The sequence below is a fragment of the Mesocricetus auratus genome, unplaced genomic scaffold (genome assembly GCF_017639785.1).
Source record: "Mesocricetus auratus isolate SY011 unplaced genomic scaffold, BCM_Maur_2.0 Super-Scaffold_100006, whole genome shotgun sequence".
Lineage (NCBI taxonomy): Eukaryota > Metazoa > Chordata > Mammalia > Rodentia > Cricetidae > Mesocricetus > Mesocricetus auratus.
The window spans coordinates 23,719,708-23,736,631 of NW_024429190.1; the positions used below are offsets into that span (position 1 = coordinate 23,719,708).

Below are 16,924 nucleotides of genomic sequence, written 5' to 3' on the forward strand. Positions count from 1 at the left end.
GGTCACCCGAGCCAATGTTTAGCTTGTGTCAGTGGACTCATGAAAATTCTACCATGTGGAGTTCAGAGCTCTTCTGCGTCAGTGCTTAACGATTATTCTTAAGGATTAGGGGTCTGCCTGTCTGATCATCTCCCTGCATAGCTAGACAAGTACCGCTGACTTCATAATTCAGCTCCTACTCATTCAGTGGTGTAGAAATCACCTGAAAAATAATGTCCATTTTTTCCCAACAAAGCACACGGCCTTCTGGGAACTGACTTTTCAACATCCACTACAGTTTCCCCCCAAACACCACTGCTGTCCAAAACCTAGTCAGTCACAGCTTCACCTGGTGGAAGCCTGCCTACTCTTTGGGACATGGATTTCTGTCTCCTATGTGGCACTTCCTTGTTCTTTCCTAATCTCTAGCATAGAATATCTTCCTTTTTCCTGCCATCTTTTCCTTCCTTAGCATTTTCCTGTGCAAAACCTACCTTCTGCTATGTAGTAGGTATAAATCACGAAAGGTGCTAGAAGAACCTTGGGAGCCAAGCTCTCATTTGTCACAGAGTTCTTCATACTGATGGTTAAAGCTGTTCACTCCATCATTACAATTGGTAATGCCCACAGATGTCACAGAAGGAGTCTGGGTCTGTCCAGAGAAAGCTGGACAGTACTCTGTTCACATTGTTTGCCCCAGTTCTTAGCAAATTTTCCAGATGAAAGATGAAGAAATAAAACTTCCTCTCTGTGAGTTCAAGGCCAGCCTGGTCTACAGAGCAAGTTCTTCAAGCAATCTCCTTTCTCTTTGAGCCTTTTTAGAGCCTCCAGGTCACTGGCTCTTACCTAAGTTTCTCTTTCCACAATGTTCTGTTTCCCTTACTCCTAAATTGTCACCTCGCTTCTGCTAAATAAGATATAACCTTTACAGTACATGACACCAGGTGAGTGCCTTTGTGTCCTTCCTCTAGAGACTCATTTTTTCCCACTCTAGATTTCCTACTTCTGCTTTATTTACAGACTGGCATGGGTGGGTCAAGAACTCATACAAAGCAAATATTTCCAATGGCTTAGGCTATTGGATAGATTCACCATTCTTGTGCTAAAAGTGTAGACACTGTTCTCTCTCCTAGCTAATACTACATATTCTTTTGAATGGAATTGCTGAATGGAAAATGATGATGAACGTCTTTTTTAAGTTTGCAGAAGCTGCCTGTGGTGTGGTCCAAGTGATGCTCAATGGGTCCCTCAGTGAACCATTTTACAGAAACAGGTACTTCTTTTTCTTTTCTTTGAATCCTGTTTGCAAAGTTTAGTTATTGCACTTATTGTGGTCTCCTATTGGACATGGCATTTCTCAAAAGGATGTGCCTTCTTTCAAGTTCTGAAGGGCTGAACTTAAAAAGAGCAAAGATTTTGTATTCTCTGAAGACATTTTTCTTCCTGGGACAATGTTTGGTCTGGTTTCTCCTTTGTCTAGAATCTTCCAATGTTCCTAAGGGTCATTGCATAGTTTCCAGCCATCGCTCTTGACTTTTTGAGGTCTCACATAATTTTCTCAGCTTTCTTTCCCCTCGCATTCTACCCTCCCATTACACCCATGCTGCCTGGCCTGCCTCCCCACTTTTCCCTGTCTGCATCCTCACCATTCAGAAATAGTGGCTCACTTTTCTCTCCCCCGTGGGGATCCCACTTGAACAGCAGTGGACATCAGAAGTCATGCTGGGATCTGATCTTCAGCCTCTGTTGGCAGCATTGTCAGCAAAGCACTGTAGTGGTTTAACAGGGTGGACACCAGAGATCATTACACATTCCTTGTGTGAGCTTGGGCAGGCATCTAACCTCTGGGAGTCCCTGTATACGTAGTGATCAGGTGAGGATGCTATAGAGGTAAGTCAAGATGTGAACAGTGCTGAGCTCCATGCCTAGTGAAAACTCTCCAGTGCACATCAGCTATTATCTTCTCATTTATTCCTCAGGACTGAAGTGGCCCATACTCAAGCTCTCATCTCTGGCCTCCTTTTCATGTTAGCTTCTACCACATCCATAGCCTTTGTTCTCTAATTTTCCTCTGACAAAAATGTTCTGAAGATATGAATTTTCTCTGGGCACTGTAGGTACCCACTATTAATTGTTCCTCTCCTCCGTTTTAGTATTTAATTGCACAAAGCAACATTAATTTTTTATGTCTTCTTTAGACCATCTTTTTCCTATGGGAGTCAGGATGAAAGTTCTAGCACTCAGAATCTGTCATCTGATATTACAGAGCTAAGTTTCTGCCACCTATGAGATAGCTGTTCACACTAACAAGAAAGAACTGAGATAGGTATTGGTGAGCGGAGACTCTGTGGTTGTAACCAACTCTCTGGTAATGACACTCTTTGAACATCAAGTATCTTATATGCATTAATCAGCACCAAAGTGTAGTTAAAAATCTTGTCTTGAGCTGGGCAGTGGTGGTGCACACCCAGCATGGGAAGCAGAGGCAGGCAGACCTTGATGAGTTTGAGGTGAGCCTGATCTCAAAGTGAGTTCCAGGACAACCAGAGCTGTAACACAGAGAAACCTTGTCTTGAAAAAAATCTTATTTTGAAAATCTGGTAACCAAGAGTCATATTGAATGGAGAAATTGAGAGGCAAGGTAGGTTCTACTCAGTGATGTCTGACTGGCTGGATTGTGGCAGGAGATATGGATGCCCTGTATTTTGGCCTTATGTGAAGAATGTTGTTTATCTCTTCTGTTTTAGCACATTTGGAAGTGTGGAAGTCTTTAATTTGGACCCAAATAAGGTTCATAAACTCCAAGCCTGGGTGATGCATAACATCGAAGCAGATTCCAGGTATGTCACTACTTTGTAGCAAAGCAGTAGTCTATGAATCAGCCTGTGAAGAAACCCAAGGTCACAAGAACACACTGGGAACAGACAGGCTTAGCAGATGAATGGGGATTATCTGCACTTAGCCATCCTTATAGAGTCTTCATTCTGTCTCTACAAAGGACAGTGACTGCTTCACACCCTCATTCCTGCTGACCTGAGAACCCCAGAGGTGGACTTCTGATTCACTTCTATTCAATGCTGTTCACAGCAGCAGTTATGCAGAGGAAGTAAGACACTCAGAGAGTGTTTGAAAGATCTTATTATTTGAATATTTTCTTTCTTCCCTAGTAACTCATGCTCAGGCTCCTCCATAAATGAACTGAAGTTGATTGTACAGAAAAGGAATATGACTTTTGCCTGCCAGGATAACTACAGGTAATTGGTTCCTCCTCCTCCTCTTCCTCCTCCTCCTCCTTTTCCTCCTCTTCCTCTTCCTCTTCCTCCTCCTCCTCTGATTATGTATAGTGTTCTGCCTGAATGTATGTCCATAAGTCAGAAGAGGGCGCCAGATCTCATTATAGATGTTTGTTGATGTTCAAGTCTGGGAATTGAACTCAGGATCTCTTTGCTATCTCTCTAGCCCCTTTAATATTTTATTATTTTTTAAATGTATGAGTGTTTTGTCTGCATTCATGTCTGTGCATAACACGTCCCTGGAGGCTAGAATAGGGCTTCGGGTCCTTCAGAGCTGGAATTGTAGATTTTTCTGAGTCACCATGTGGGTATCTGGAATTGAACTTGGATCCTCTAGAAGAACTGTCAGTGCTTTTAACCACTGAGCCATGTATCCAGGACAGCAATCAATGTCTTGTGAACAAAATAGCTCTGTGAACTGAGAGGACTTCAGAGATCCCTCTCAGGCCTTGGGGGTGTTTGATGTATGACGGTCTCTGTCCTACCACCAAACCTAGCTTGTTTTCCTAGCCGATGACTTCAGTCTGGCTGCCTGACCATTTATCCCCTTCCTCCTTTCCTGCCAGCCCTAAGCAGTGGCTTGCTCTAAAAGCTGACTGACCCTCAAAGGACAAGCTCCCTGCTTTACTGCAGGGCTTCAGGGAAACAGAAACATGTCTTGCCAAGACCTTTCTCACAAGTTTTAAAATTCTATGGCTGGCTGTAAATTTGCATGTGAAATTTCCTCAGTTAGATTCAAATGTAAATGCCTATTATGTGGTAAATTTTCATATGTATCTTTTCGAGATTAACACCAAAACCAGTAATGTAAATTCTTAACAAAAATTTACCATTAACCTATAGGTAGGTATACATCTTTAAAGCCACCCATAACTCCAAAACTGGGGCCCCTTGTTTTTAAATGTTATGGCCAGTGAAACAGGCAGGGACATCTCCCTCTACAAAGAAGTGTTTTTGGAGCTTTTTCTGTGAGGAATAGCTTCAACCAAGACTAAAGCATAGAGAAAAGGCTTTGTGAGATATGGGCAAGCTGAAGAGATGGAATATTTTTGTTTCTCTTCACATCACCTCCCATATCTCAAAGGCCGAAGGACAGATTTAAAAGATGGATAGCTCATTTCCCAGATGACCCAAATTTCCCATCAATCAGCTGACTGTTCTTTGGAAACTGCCAGGAAAAAAACCCATCAACATGCTGCAGAAGTTAAATGTAAAAAACAAAAGAAATGATCAACTGTAGGAGAAACTCTGTAGACAGCTGAGTAGGCTAAGTCATTCAAAGATGCTCTGTACAGAAAAGAGTACTGGGGGACCAGGAGAAGGTTCCAGAACATAGCCTCTGTGGTTTTGTTAAGTCACATTTATGAAAATGAAAGTTTCTTTAATTTACCAGCTAGATACCTAAAGTGTGCTGTGTGTAGAGGAAGCATGGTTCTCTGATAGTGCATCCAAATCTCTTAAGGACAGTCCCTGAGTTCTGTACTGTCTCATGCTTTCACCCAAAAGGAACTGTGGGTGGTCTCAGAGGTTACACCTGCTGTCTCATGATCATCAGCTGTCACATACTTGTGATATATTTGAACTAGATGTTCATTTTTCACCTCTGTATGTTTCCATTGCACACCCTCCTTGGTATTTACTGCTATGGTTTACAAGTGAACTGAACTAAATTGGGACACACTTTCAAGTCATTTATTCCTGAGTTAGGCATTTCTCAGTGCTGTTGCTGTGGAGAAGCATGTGTGTGGATACTAGTGGTTCATTTTCATTTGGTTGCCAAGGAGGGTCTTCCTTCATTGATGAGTTGGACCGTAGGTGCATCATTCAGTCTCTTTCCTCTTAAAGTTTTGTTACATTTATATTTATTTACTGTATGTGTATGCTTCTGCACATTCGTGCATATACCATAGCTTTCACCATGTGGACATCTGGGGATAACTTGTAGGAATCAGTGCTTTGTTCCACGACATGAACTTTGAAAATGCTCAGGTCATTGGGCATTGCAGTGAGTCCTTTACTTCATGACCAGTCCTCAGCCTGCTCCTTAATTTCCTTTCTTGCTTCTCTCCCACAGGCCTGTCAGGTTTGTTCAGTGTGTGAAGAATCCTGAACATGCATCATGTAGTTAAACACATGAATGATTTGGATCTTAGACCCCTTGTAGCATCATCAAGATGAAAGTATCAGAAACTGAAAGTCTCAGAAGCTACACTTGTATATAGCTGATGGTGTCAGGGAGAGCCCTCCGCTACAATGTCAGCACCAGAGATGGAAGAACTTGCCAACATTACACGATCAACTCAATTCTTCCTGTAAATGACCATTGCTCAAGAAAAAGCTACTCCATACAGAAGAGTTAAACTTTTATATTGTTATTTCATTTTAACTTTCTCATGTGGTGCTTTTATATTGTATATATTTGCTATCATACTTTTTTCTTTTTTAATGAAACTGATAGTAGCCTCCATTATTGTTCATCAAATGTTGTTGTATTAAATTGAATGTAATAGAATCTGAAATGTGGTTTTTTTATTTTTTATTTTTTGGTTTTTTGAGACAGTGCTTCTCTGTGAAACAGTTCTGGCTGTCCTGGAACTTACACTGTAGACCAGGCTGGCCTTGAACTCACTGAGATCTGCCTGCCATTGCCTCCTGAGTGCTGGGATTAAAGGCATGTGCCACCACTGCCCAGCCTGAAATGTAATTTTTATGTATGGTTTCAAAACTAATTAATTGCACCCTGTTTCTTTTCCTCCTCATACTTGGTGTTATTTATAGGTAGTAAGATGCTTTTGGTGAAATATTGAGTTAATGAGCTGGGGCAATGGTGGCACATACCTGTTATCTCAGCACTCAGGAGGCAGAGACAGGTGGATCTTTGAGTTGCAGGACAACCAGGCCTGTTACATGAGAAACCCTGTCTCGAATTCCCACCCCCCAAAAGACCCAAAATACTGAGATAAATTTTGAGTTAAACTATTGCTGATAGTTTTATCAGTTAGTTTTCTATCCTTTTTTTTCTTAGATCAGTCCTGCTTTGGTATTGACATTTTTGTTGTAGTTTTTCAAAGCTCCAATCTTTAGTATTCCTCATTTCATTTAATTGGATTTTTGCTTGTTTTTAGAAATATAGAAATTTCTTATTTCTTCCATCTTCTTTGAATATCTTTGTTCAGTCTTTTGAGACAGATGCCCAGGTAACTGACGTCTCAGCCTGCTTTCTTTTCTTAGATTCTAGAACTGCCTTTTGCTCTGAGACCTGCTTGTGCTGAAACAATGCAGCTGTGCACACCAGCACTGGTTACCATTCAAACTGTTCTTGGTTCCATTGTTACTTGGAAATGTGTTATTTACTTCTCAACACCCAAAGAATTTTTGTGCTTTTTTTAAAATAAGTGTCTTTAGTAGATATTAATAAAAATAAATTGATAACAGCTTCAAAGGATTTGCTTGAAGAGGGTGGAGCTTTGTCTCAGCTACCCTCTGTGGTATTGTCTGAAAGCAGCCCAACTCAAGTCTGCAAGCTCTCATATACAAAAGACAACACCACCACCGAAGACTGCCTCTTCATGGCCAGCATCTTCCAAATACAAATTCCCAAGTCTATAACTTGTGTGTCTTCCCAGACTCTGGTTGACTGTTAAATGTTAGAAAGAACACTCTTTTGCTCTTAAGCAATAGTCTTTGGAAAACCAGTTGTAACTGGCCTGATGCACCAAGGAGACTTCTAAATATAGGAGAATGGGAATCAGGAACTCAGGCGTCTGGGCCCATATGCGGCCGAAGAAAAGAACCACAGATGTTCCTCTCACCAGCCACTTTTTTGTTTGTTTGTTTGTTTGTTTTTGCTTTTTGGACAGGGTCTTGCTATGTAGCCCAGGTAGGTCTTGAACTCATTGCAAACCCCTTCCTCCGCCTCCTGAGTTCTGGGATTACAAGCATATACAACCCAGCATTCCTTCCTTTTTGGGACCTGAACCACACTTTCAGTTTTCACCATAGTGCATCTCTCACCAAAGAGAACTGAATTTGGAGCCTCTGCGAGCAGTCCAGTGGTTTGGGGGAAGAGAACGCCTGCGCAAACGCACGAGGAAGGTGAGAGCTACTTAACTTCCGGGTAACAGTTTGCCTATGTCTATACATTTTTTTTTTTGGGGTGTGAAACAATAGTTTACCAAAATGTTGCGCGTGGTAAGCTGGAATATCAATGGGATTCGGAGTCCCCTTCAAAGTCTGGGATGCCAGATACCCAGTAACTGTTCAACGGTCTTGCGACACATTTTGGAAGAGCTGGACGCTGATATTGTCTGTCTCCAGGAGACCAAAGTGACCAGAGATGCTCTGACGGAGCCCCTGGCTATTGTTGAGGGCTATAACTCCTATTTCAGCTTCAGCCGCAGCCAGCGTGGCTATTCTGGTGTAGCCACTTTCTGTAAGGACAGTGCTACCCCAGTGGCTGCTGAAGAAGGCCTGAGTGGTCTCTTTGCCAACCTAAATGGGGATGTTGGTTGCTATGGAAACATGACCGAGTTCACCCAAGAGCAGCTACGAGCTCTGGATAGTGAGGGCCGGGCTGTCCTCACACAGCACAAAATCCGTACATGGGAAGGGAAGGAGAAGTCCTTGACCCTTATCAACGTGTACTGCCCACGTGCGGATCCTGGGAAGCCTGAGCGTCTAACCTTTAAGATGCAGTTCTATCGCCTGCTGCAGATCAGAGCAGAAGCACTCCTGGCAGCCGGCTGCCATGTAATAATCCTGGGGGACCTGAATACAGCTCACCGTCCCATCGACCATTGCAATGCTGGCAGTCTAGAGTGGTTCGAAGAAGACCCAGGGCGTAAGTGGCTGGATGGCTTGCTCAGTGACTTGGAGTACCATGCTGGGTCCCATATAGGGTCTTTTATGGACAGCTACCGTTATTTCTATCCAAAACAGGAGAGGGCCTTCACCTGCTGGCCAGTCATCACTGGTGCCCGCCATCTCAACTACGGTGCCCGACTTGACTATGTACTAGGCGATAGGACTCTAGTCATAGATACGTTCCAAGCTGCCTTCCTGCTCTCTGAAGTGAAGGGCTCTGACCACTGCCCTGTGGGAGCTGTCTTGAATATGTCCTGTGTGCCAGCAAAACAGTGCCCAGCTCTGTGTACTCGTTTCCTCCCTGAGTTTTCAGGTACCCAGCTCAAGATTCTTGGTTTTTCTAGTCCCTCATAAACAAGAACCTATGTGGGAGCAGCAAGTCCTGCAGCCCAGCCATCAAATCCAGGTCCAGAAACAACAAAAATCACAGGCCCACAGGTACTCATCCAGGCCTCAGAAACATCAAGGCGGCTCCAGAAGATGCCAGAGAAACCTGATGAGTTATTTTCAACCTTCTGTTAACCTTCCTCAGACTTCTCCTGCTGTAGACCTTCCTAGGCTGCCTCTTGTGGGCACTCTCGTTACTCCAAAGACTCAAGAAGAGGATGTGATAGCCAGAACAGTAGCCGAGCAGACCAAGGTTTCTGAGGTCAAAGATAAGAAGGCGGTACAGACCTTGTTTTGGAAGTCTGTGCTGAGTGGACCTTCACCCACACCCCTCTGCAGAGGCCACAGGGAGCCACGTGTGATGCGAATTGTGAAAAAAACAGGACCCAACATGGGCCGACATTTCTACACATGTGCCAGGCCACAAGGTCCTCCTAATGACCCCTCATCAAGCTGCAACTTCTTCCTCTGGAGCAGGCCTAGCTGAACCAACTGAGACCTGAGTGTGTCTGGCCTGGTCAGCTATACACAGTGTCTGATACCAGGTCTCCACCTCCTAAGCTGCCTTCCCCTCAGAGGATCCCTTCCTTCTTCTGCCTTCTCTCCTCCTTCCTCCTGCCCTAGCTTTTCTTTTCCCTTAAGACATTCCTCTTCTCACCCCGCCCTTTCTTCCTCTTTGTCCACATGAGAACCAGCTACCCAGGAAGTTATAATTTTAAACTCCTGATTCCCTCGATGTGCAATGTATTTGTTAATAAACAAAATCTGTGTCTTTGTTTCAGTGTTAAAAAAAAAGTCAGGGATGAGAATCATGCAATGGCAATGTGTTCTCTGTGAAGAAGATTCACCTATACTCCTCTAAGGATGTTATACAACTATATAACAAAATGGTGGTTCTTGCTAAGTGAGACAAACGTGAGACAGCACTTAAAAACTTGATGCAAGAGCAGACCAATGGAGAACTATCAGTTATTGCACTAGGCTCTCCACAAAGTATAGCTGTCAGTCACCTCCATTGTGACATCAGAATTCTTTGGGTGTATAGAAATTTTCTAAATGCTATTTGGATTTTATGGATTATCCAGGAGAGCAAGAAAAAGATTTGGGAGTCACCCAGGCAAAGATAACACCCCCAGTTTCTCCACTATGCAAGGGTGAGCTAAAAGACTCTGCTTGCTTTCTAGTCACTGGTATATCCTCCAGTGCTAGAATACAGTCATGACAACGTTTGGGAATAGAATTAACAGAGGTGGACGGGCAGGTAATGGATAGTCCTATCTTAATTGCTATATCAGTCTCAAATGTATTGCATAGATATGTCTGATGTGAAGAACTGATATAAATTATTCCTTAGAAAAATCTCTGGCCCTGGATGAAATGACAGACTATGGATACCCCCATGGAGGGCCTCACCCTCCCTGGGGAAATGAGGGGATAATGGGGGGTGGGGGGAGGGCACAGGAGGAGGGGAGGGAAAGGGAGATGGACCTGGAACTGACTTGTGAAGCAACCTTGTTTCTAATCTAAATTTAAACTTAAAAATAAATAATAAAAAAGAAAAATCTCTGAACCTCCTTCTGAAATGACAATCACAGTAATACCCATTATCATGGTCAGCTTTAACTGTAAACTTGACACAGGCAATAGTTACGAGAGATAGGAGACCCTTGGTCTAGGAACTCCCTAGGTCAGATTGTCCTGTGGGTATATCTGTGAAGATTTTCTTGACCAATTGATGTAGGAGGCTCTACTCCACTGTGGGTGGTACCAGTCCCTGTGCAGATGGTTCTGAACTATATCAAAAGCTAACTTAGCATAAGCCCATCTGTGAGCTCACAAGAAGTGCCCTCTGTGGCTCTTGCCACACTTCTTCGCCTGTGAAGTGAGTCCCTTGGTTGAAGATAGTATAAGCATGTATGTCTTCAAACTCCTGCCTTGACATCCCTCAGAGCTGAACTGTAACCTGGAGTTGCAAACTAAAATAACCTCCCCCCCCACCAAGTTGTTTTTGGCCAGAGTATTTTATCACAGCAACAGAAAGAAAAGTAGAACACCCACCTGTTGCCTTGTTTTGCGTATCCTATAGGAAGAAATGTGTGAAATTTTTATGAAACTGCTTAACACTTGTGGAAACTCTACCAGTTCTGGTGCTTGTGTTTTTCCTGAAGAAAATCCCTTGACAAGCAAACTTAGATTAGAAGCTGAGACCTTGACAGCTTCAGACCTTGAAGGGTAGGGTGGTAACGAAAAAGAGTGATTGGGTCTCTTGCCTACCAGAAGGACCAACTACAATCTCTCACAGGGTTTGAATCGCCGTAAGTGGTTAATACTTTCCCACCTAAGGGAGAAATAAATCCAGCTATCCTTTAAGAACGGTTTCTTCACAGCTAGCTCCATCTCAAGTGAGATCCCTTCCAAACCCCAGCTCCTTTGACAAAGACCAAGACGGAACCCTCCAGCCCCAAATCTAAGAATTTGAGATCTGTTGTTTTCACTCCTTAAGACAATGAGAACTTCAGCTGCCTACCTTGCCATTTCCAATCCAGTCCCTGCTCTCCTGACCATGGCTGGCCACTCTGACATCATTTCAGTTTAGGTTGGCAGCTCACCTTCACAGAATGAGAAATCCCCTCATTCTTGAACATCAAGCAGGGTGACTAAGACGGTCGTGACAGCAGAGGGAAGCTTGTGGTCTTTGCAGTTCATGTTCATGCCACGTTTTATTCTTTCTTGTCCTACCATACCGCTCCCTCAGCACACGATGCTCGCCGCCTGACACACTCTTGTCTGGCAGGAAAATTCATCGGTCAAGCTGGCCAGTGGTGGCAGTAAAATTCATTGGTTAAGTCAGGCAGTGGTGGCACACACCTTTAATCTCAGCACTCGGGAGGCAGAGACAGGCAGATCTCTGTGAGTTCCAGGCCAGCCTTGTCTACAGAATGAGTTCTGGGACAGCCAAGGCTATACAGAAAAACCCTGTCTTGAAAAACAAAAACAAACTTCATCGGTCAAGTAAGACCAATTTTGTATTCCAGTCAACCAGCATGTATTGTGATGTTGGTCAATGTACTTAGATTCTTTGATCTTCGGTTTTGTTAAGCATAACACACATGATGGGCATTGTAGGCCATAAGAATAGGAAAATGGTGGCTTTGTCATTTTCAAGAGCTTGTTCTGTCATGCAGTGGGGAAAATAAGGGTGAGAATGAGAAGCAGGCACTAGAGGGCAGCAGAGAGCCTTGTGGAGGAGAGCATCAGTGTTAGGTTTGAGGATCACAGGCCAAAAGCTTTTTCATTCACCATAAGATTATACAATGCCTACCTTGAAGGGTTTCTGGGATCTGAGTGAGAGTTAATAAAGACAAGGGTAAGAAATGTAAGAACTCATAATTACTGGTTAGTACCAGCAAATGTTGATGTCTCCCTCACGTTAAAAGACCCAGAAGCATCTAATTCCCTATTCAATAAAAAAGGATAGGCTATTTAAGCCATAAAGACCACAAGTGTTTCTAGTTCAAAAATATCATTCCAAAGAGCATATGTCCCAATCTATAGTAACAGCACACTTTTATTGATCCTTCAAATAGCTTAACATGCCTGGGTGACTCCTTTGTGAGGATGCCGTGTAGGACGCACCTTGTCTCATAAGCACGAGGACAGAACTCATTAAGAGCAAGAACATTGAGATCAAAGTCCTCCTGGGGAAGTCATTCATGGTGTCATTCTCTACTTTATCTGCCTGTCTACATCTGTCTGTCTGTCTGTCTATCTATCCATCCATCCATCTATCTACCTATCTATCTCCTAAGTATCAAACCAGGGTCTTTTATGGTTGGTTCCCTGTTAGTCCCTATATGAGCCAAGTGCGTGTACCTGGATAGTAATAATGATGATTTTAATGGGCATCTGTGAATATTTACTCAACAGTGAGGATTCAGTGGTAGTCATGAGCCTGTTAACTTAGCTGTTTTGTAACACCCATTCTCACCTCTGTCTGAAAGAATAGCATGTTTATCTAGTTCAAAACAAAGCCATTTGGCCTCTTCTATGAGGAGGTGAATTCACATGAGTTTTAGTGAATGGTGTCAGTAGAAGCATTCTATGAAACTTTTGAGAAACTTCCTTAAGAGATAAGGCAGGATTATTCTTTGGTTCTCTGTCTTCCTTTCCTGTCCTTCCTGCTAGCAGGATCACAGATGTGACTCTTGGAAATTTATTCTGGACCATGGAAGCAGAGGACAGTCCAGTAGTGGTGCAGTAGGTAGCTGGTTTCAAAGGATCCTACCTGCCCCCAAATCAGGCCCTTAACCTGAGCTATCTGATAGAAAATACAATACTAAACATGGGGTCACCAATGTGTCCCAATTTTCTGAGAACTGTTGTATCTGAGCACTAATAGTCCCATATTAAGGGAGCACTTTTGGTCAGGTGGAACAGTTACCTAACTCAAGTGTAGAGACTGAGGTAACTAGTTGTGTGAATCTGAGTATGCCACCTGGTTTCTTAGGGAGAAGGTAACACCTCTCTCCCAGGGCTGCTGTGAGCATCATATGTGGGAACTTCCCCTGGGGCAGGAGAAGAGCTGGTGCCGAAATTTACAACTAGTATTGGTCTTCTGGTATCAAGAAACGTCATGCTTCCAGGAAGGGCTCTGGTCTACCACTCAGAGACAGGAGTCCCTACTCCTCAGATATGTGTAATCCAAAGTCTCCTTTTTCTTATTTGACCAAAGAAACTAGCCTTGCTAGTTTAAGGTGTTGCCCAACCTGAAACCTGGCATCTGATTATGCAAGTGAATGAGTGAATGAACCTGGTGCTCAGTTGTGAGGCTGTGGTATATTGTTGAATTTTTAATATATGCACTACCATATCAGATTTATGAGACAGGTTACTGATGCTCAGTCATTTTCAGAAAACCATGCTTTCCAATTACAACACAGGTGTCACTTAATATTCAAGAAAGTAGGGAGAAGCCAGCCCAAGCCCCAACTTAATGAAGGAAATTGAGATTTTTTCCATTTTGAGTCATTAAAGGCATTGACCTGGGTTCAAGTCCTGGAAGAACCATGAACTGAGAGCCTTCTTCCTGGTCTGCTGAAAATATTGGGATCACATGGAAGGGGAGTTGACCTTTTTTATTCTTTTTTCATTTCTTTGCTGAAAACTACTCATTACTTTTCAACAAAAGCATCCAAGATGAAAACCTGGAAGAGGAGGAGAACAAATGAGGCTGAGTAAATGATCAAAGCATATGGGGATTTGGCATGAGAACATGGCAGAAAGGCAATTTTTTAAAAAGATGTATTTTTTGTTCATACAGTATTCTGTTTGCATGCATCCCTGCAGACCAGAAGAGGGCACCAGATCTCATTACAGATGGTAGTGAGTCACCATGTGGTTGCTGGGAATTGAACTCTGGACTCTAGAAGAATAGCCAGTGCTCTTTACATCTGAGCCACCTCTCCAGCCCCAGAAAGGCAAAATCTTACCTCATTTCTTTAAATTCAAGAAGCTCACTCTCCTTTCCACAACACCATTTTTCAACTGGGGATATTTTTTATTTTCTCAATATATGTTTTTTTAAATTAGGAACATTAATGCATCACATGTCAATCCCAGCTCCCTCTCCCTCCCACCCCTTCTCCCTCCACCAGCCACACCAGCCCCCCCCGCATCCAATCCGCACATCATTCTCCAGGGAAAGTGAGGCCCTCCTTGGGGGGATCTCTAAAGTCTGTCATTTCATTCAGGGCAGGACCTAGGCCCTTCACCTAGTGTCCAGACTGAGAGAGCATCCTTCTATTTGGAATGGGCTCCTAAAGCTCATTTGTATGCCATGGTAAACACTGATCTACTACCCAAGGTCCCAGAGATTTCTGAGGCCTCCTCACTGACACTACATTCATGGAGTCTGGATCAGTCCCCTGTTGGCCACTCAGCCATCAGTCTGGGATTCAAGAGCTCCCCCTTGTCCAGTCAGCTGTCTTTGTGGGTTTCACCAGCATGGTCTTGACCCCTTTGCTCATCACTCCTTCATCTCTGTCACTGGGTTCCAGGAGTTCAGTTCAGTGTTTAGCTGTGGGTATCTGTCTCTGCTTCCATCAGTCGCTGGATGAAGGTTCTAGGATAGCATATAAGGTAGTCATCAACCTTATCATCAGGAAGGGGCTATTAATGTAGTCTCTCCTCTATTGCTTAATTTGCCAGTTGGTGTTATCCTTGTAGATCTCTGGAAATCTCACTAGTGTCAGCTCTCTCCTCAAACCTATAATGACTCCATCTATTATGGTATCTCTCATCCTGCGCTCCTCTATTCTTACCTCAACTCAACCTTGATCCACCATGTCTTCTTCTCCCCTCCTCTTATCCCCCTCTCTTTTTCCTGGTTCCCTGTGCTCTCCCCCCATGTTACCAATCTGTTCAGGAGAGCTTGCCTCATTCCACCTTCTCTGAAGTACCAGGCATATCTCTTGGGAACCTCCCTGTTTCCCAGACTCACTGGTGTAGGGTCCTCCCTGCAGTAGAGCAGGGGAAGGGCCTGTCCAGCCAGTCTCTTCCAGGGGTCTGAGCAGGATGGTGAGTGTCGATGACTCAGACCCTCCCCCTACTAGACACTGAGTTGGGATGTCCAAGCAAGATCTCTATTTATTCCAACAGGCAGGAACTTATATAGGGCTGAGGGCAGGGGATAGGAATCTTAGGCTAGGGTAAGGTGATATGAAGAGTAAGGGCCAATAATATTCCACCAAGCAGGCATGTAGCTAGGCAGGGGGACAATCTTACATCAGGCCTGGGTGAGTCACCCCCAAGTGGAGGTTACAGGTAAGAGATAGGTTGCCAAACTCAAGTCAGGCTCAGGAGCCTACACTGGGCCTCTCATCCAAGCTTTTCTTAGGCCCAACACACTGACACTGGGATTGTAAGTTGGCACTCTCCTGATCTATCTCTAAAATCCATATGTGAGTGAGTACATACAATGTTTGTCTTTTTGTGGCTGGGTTATGTCATTCAGGATGTTTTCTTCTAGTGCCATCCATTTGCCTGCAATTTCAAGAATCCATTATTTTTTCTGCTGAGTAATACTCCATTGTGTAAATGTACCACATGTTCTCTATCCACTCTTCAGTTTTGGGGCATCTAGGTTGCTTCCAGGATCTAGCTATTACAAATAATGCTGCTATGAGCATAGTGGAACAGACATCCTTGTTGTATGAAAGGCATCTTTTGGGTATATGCTTTAGAGTGGAATTGCTGGGTCTTGTGGTAGACTGAATCCCATTTTCCTGAGGAATCTCCATACTTATTTTCAAAGTGGCTGTACAAGTTTGCACTCCCACCAGCAATAGATGAGTGCTCCCCTTTCTCCACATCCTCTTCAGCATAAGCTGTTATTGGTGTTTTTAATTTTAGCCATTCTGACAGGAGTAAGATGATATCTCAGGGTTGTTTTGATTTGTATTTCCCTAATGGCTAAGGATGTTGAGCACTTTCTCAAGTGTCTCTCAGCCATTTTAGACTCCTCTATTGAGAATTCTCTATTTAGTTCAGTCCCCCACTTTTTAATTAGATCCTTTGGTGTTTTAGAGACTTGCTTCTTGAGTTCTTGTAAATTTTGGAGATCAGCCCTCTGTCAGATGTGGGGTTAGTGAATATCTTTTCCCAATCTGTGGGTTGCCTTTTTGTCTTGCTGACTGTGTCCTTTGCCTTACAGAAGCTTCTCAGTTTCAGGAGATCCCATTTATTAATTGTCAATCTCATTATTTGTGTTACTGGTGTTATGTTCAGGAAACAGGCTCTTCTACCAATTCGTTCAAGCGTACTTCCCACTTCCTCTTCTAACAGGTTCAGTGTGGCTGGATTTATGTTGTCAAAAATCAGCTGTTCATAGGTTTGTTGATTAATCTCAGAGTGTTCAATTCTATTCAATTGGTTTACCTGTCTATTTTTGTGCCAATACCAAGCTGTTTTCAGGACTGTAGCTCTATAATAGAGCTTGAAGTCCAGAATGGTGATGACTCCAGATGTTGCTTTGTTGAGTAGGGTTGTCTTGGCTATCTTGGGATTTTTGTTTTTCCATATAAGGCTGAGAATTGTTCTTTCAAGGTCTGTGAAGAATTGTGCTTGGATTTTGATGGGGGTTGCATTGAGTCTATAGATTGCTTTTGGCAGGATTGCCATTTTTACTTCATTGATCCTATTTATCCAAGAGTATGGGAGATCTTTCCATTTTCTGATGTCTTCTTTAATTTCTTTCTTTAAAGACTCAAAGTTCTTGTGATACAGGTCTTTCACTTGTTTGGTTAACATTACCCCAAGGTATTTTATGTTGTTTGTGGCAATTGTAAAAGGTGGTGTTTCTCTGATTTCTTTCTCAGCCCTTTTATTGTCTGTATATAGTAAGG

The 16,924-nt window shown here is 43.3% G+C and overlaps 2 protein-coding genes across 2 annotated transcripts in view; both read left to right on the top strand.

Annotated features, from left to right (window-relative positions):
• Cd38 (CD38 molecule) overlaps window positions 1-5,791 on the top strand; it is a 42,129-nt gene extending 36,338 nt beyond the window's left edge. The window contains exons 5-8 of the mRNA XM_005068715.4: window positions 1,179-1,252; window positions 2,727-2,819; window positions 3,147-3,233; window positions 5,347-5,791. Coding sequence (XP_005068772.1) covers window positions 1,179-1,252; window positions 2,727-2,819; window positions 3,147-3,233; window positions 5,347-5,401 — 309 coding nt within the window. The 3' untranslated portion in view covers window positions 5,402-5,791. The remainder of the gene's footprint in view (window positions 1-1,178; window positions 1,253-2,726; window positions 2,820-3,146; window positions 3,234-5,346) is intronic.
• A 124-nt stretch (window positions 5,792-5,915) lies between these two features.
• LOC101829419 (DNA-(apurinic or apyrimidinic site) endonuclease 2-like) lies at window positions 5,916-9,959 on the top strand. Its single transcript, XM_021226426.2, is given in 2 exon segments — window positions 5,916-8,471; window positions 8,473-9,959. Coding segments are annotated over 2 exon segments (1,557 nt in total). The 5' UTR covers window positions 5,916-7,451; the 3' UTR covers window positions 9,010-9,959.
• Window positions 9,960-16,924: the final 6,965 nt, after the last annotated feature.